Source organism: Leiobunum rupestre, chromosome 2 (genome assembly GCF_980474605.1).
Source record: "Leiobunum rupestre chromosome 2, qqLeiRupe1.1.hap1, whole genome shotgun sequence".
Classification (NCBI taxonomy): Eukaryota; Metazoa; Arthropoda; class Arachnida; order Opiliones; family Sclerosomatidae; genus Leiobunum; species Leiobunum rupestre.
In genome coordinates, this window is record NC_143385.1 from 88693810 (window position 1) to 88696607 (window position 2798).

The 2798-nt window shown below is 36.8% G+C and overlaps 1 protein-coding gene across 1 annotated transcript; it reads left to right on the forward strand.

Annotated features, from left to right (window-relative positions):
- The first annotated feature begins 408 nt into the window (after positions 1-408).
- On the forward strand, positions 409-822 carry LOC149960289 (sodium-coupled monocarboxylate transporter 1-like). The gene has a single exon (XM_090167433.1). The coding sequence runs from the start codon at positions 409-411 to the stop codon at positions 820-822; it is 414 nt and encodes a 137-aa protein (XP_090023559.1).
- The last annotated feature ends 1976 nt before the right edge of the window (positions 823-2798 follow it).

The window sequence follows — 2798 nt, forward strand, 5'->3', positions numbered from 1 at the left end:
TTCGTTTTAATACAAGTCTTGAACCATAACAGTAGATTTCTTGTCTTTGCAGTCGAAGGCTATTGGTGGATGAAGGGTTTTCAAGGTACTAGTCTCAAAGCAGATGACAGTTAATCTTTGTCAATTATTAAGAGATAAGGCATTAATAACATTTGAGCCAATTTTTCTTTTGATTGATTTAAAAACGGATGCGGGCGAAATGACCGGGTAATGTTCAATAAGAAGCATTTAAGAGTTTACTTCATCGTGCCAAAAGTTATTTGCGCGCCACCAGTTGCTTATTCATCGAGAAAAGTAAATGCTTAGGCGTCGATTATTAAAAATATCATTTGTCGAAGGCCGAAACAGAATTTATTATTGAATAAAAAAGGACTCGAGTCGGTGTAACATTCGCATTCGTCGCGGAAGATGGAGCAGCCATTGGGTTTCGGGATCACGGATTACTGCATCATCGGTGCGTCTTTGATTGTGTGCGTGTTCATCCCGTTCTTCACGAGATCCAAGCCGAAGAAAGACAATTACGGGAATGACAACGAAGACAAAGGAAACACCGTGGACGAATACTTGCTGGGCAACAGGCAAATGTCCGTCATCCCGGTGGCATTCTCAATTACGGCCACGCTGCTTTCGGCCAATTCCATGACCGGAACTACTGGCGAAATTTTCATCAACGGAATGCAATTCCTCCTCTTGATGGTTGGGTACATCATTGGGCAAATGCTAGTCTCCAAATGGATCGTCCCCGTACTGCACAACATCAAAATAGTGAGCATTTACGAGGTAATTTATGTTTCTGGTTACGAAAGTTTTGGAAATGTCTAAAAATAGGTGTTAAGAAATAGTAATCTACACTAGTTTACTAGGTTACATGTTATAAATCGGAGTGAAATTAACCATCTATTCACTGCAAACATAAAGTTTACTAGTAAATCACTAAGGCACACCTTTTGAGCATCAAAGGTGCGTAACGAAATTGGATCACTAGCCACTTATAACTCACATTTAATGTGTGAAAATGGTGAACCAAAATGAACTAAATGTGTTAATTATGTGATCTAAGACTAAGAGTGATCGAAATTTGAGCACTAGCCAATCACTAGCGTAACCAAATTAGCTCACTTGTTCACTTAAAGCACACATAGTAATGCCAATGAATTACATCTAGGGTCCTTAGTAGTGTATGTCCATAACACTATGGTACACTGACATATCACTGAATAGTAATGCGGAATGGCTGAAAATAGATTATTCTATCATCTTGGGTGGACAAATTTGAAACTATAAAGTAGGGGTTTAAGAGCAAAAAGAGAAGGCTTTTAATTATCAGGTTACTTTAATATTTTAATTTTTGTTAAGCTTTAATTTAACAAAGGCTAGTGCATGGGGTGATTAATTCTTCGCAACACATACCACGAGCTATGAAAATCGTTCCATATGTTTTTATTCCGTCGAAAATAGACAGTTTCACCCCGAAATTGGTTGGAACGCCGGAATTAGTCGTAAACATTCTAATTTTCTCCTAAAGTAAATGGATTGATATATTATAAAAGGTAATATCGTTGCGTCATCAATGCTACCAGAGATTATGCGTTGAATAAAGTTCTAGTTTAAATGTAAAAGCAATATTTTCCACGCCCTTATTCTCACTTATTGTAGTACTTTTATCTAAAAAAACCATATTCTCCAACAAAATCTTACATTACTCCCTCTTTCAAAGGCTTACCCAATATTGGTAGGCAGACATGGGCAAAATCGCTAGTGTTTTTTAAAAGATTCACTCTCACTCAAGAGTGAGAGTGGAAATAAATAAAAATCTTCACTCTTTGCCACTCTCGCTTTTCGTCACTCACCAAGTGCACTCTACCCAAAGAGTGATATTGGTCAAAGTCACGGATTTCACTCTTATTCTTGTCGGGGAACTCAAAATTTAAGACGGGAAATTTGAATTCAGTCCAATAAGTTTATTTTAGCCTCCTTTGCCGTTAATAGATGGCACTACGCTCTGTAGTAAAGTAATTAAATTAAATATAAAACCAAATTTCCCGCCTTCTTTTAATAGTTTTGAAAATAGATAAGAGGGAAAGAGCTGACCTTGACTACCTTCACTCTTTTCCCGCGAGCTCACTCGGCGAGTTACGAAAAAGTGAAAACCCCGCTCGTAAGAGTGGAGTTTTTTTGTTAGGGAGTGGAGTGAGAAAAGTAAGGGGGGAAAATTACTATCACAAACTCACTCCGAGTTTTGCCTAACTCTGTTGGCAGGTAGCGTATAAGCAGACGTTGGTAGCAGCTGCTGAAGCATGTTCAACGTTAGGGCTAATGCCAACAAAATCAAAATCTACTAGATGTTCTTCGAGTTAGCTAAATTGATTTTAGAATAATCCACGAAAAATACACAAAAGTCATACAAACGTGATTCTGTAGTGTACCAAAAAATACAAACTAGTACTCCAAAAGAGTGACGTGTTCATAAAATGTGTCATGAGCACATGTTGATCACACTGAGCTTAAAAATATCACTTAAAGAGATTAAGTACATATGTATAGTACTTAGCATTTGACACTCAAAATTACGTTTGGAAATCTGGGTTAATATTTAAAAACTAATAAAACCGTTGGTTCCACCGAAAAGCATCTGTTTTTCAAATTAATGTTTTTTTAGAATAAACTCAGTTTATTTCAGCTCAGCTTTTAAATTAAAGGTGTTCAATGTCGCACTATTGTTTTCAAATTGGAATATTTCACGTAACTATGGTTTTTGTGAGTGGGTGAGTGTTTGCATACGTATGTAAGGTAATATT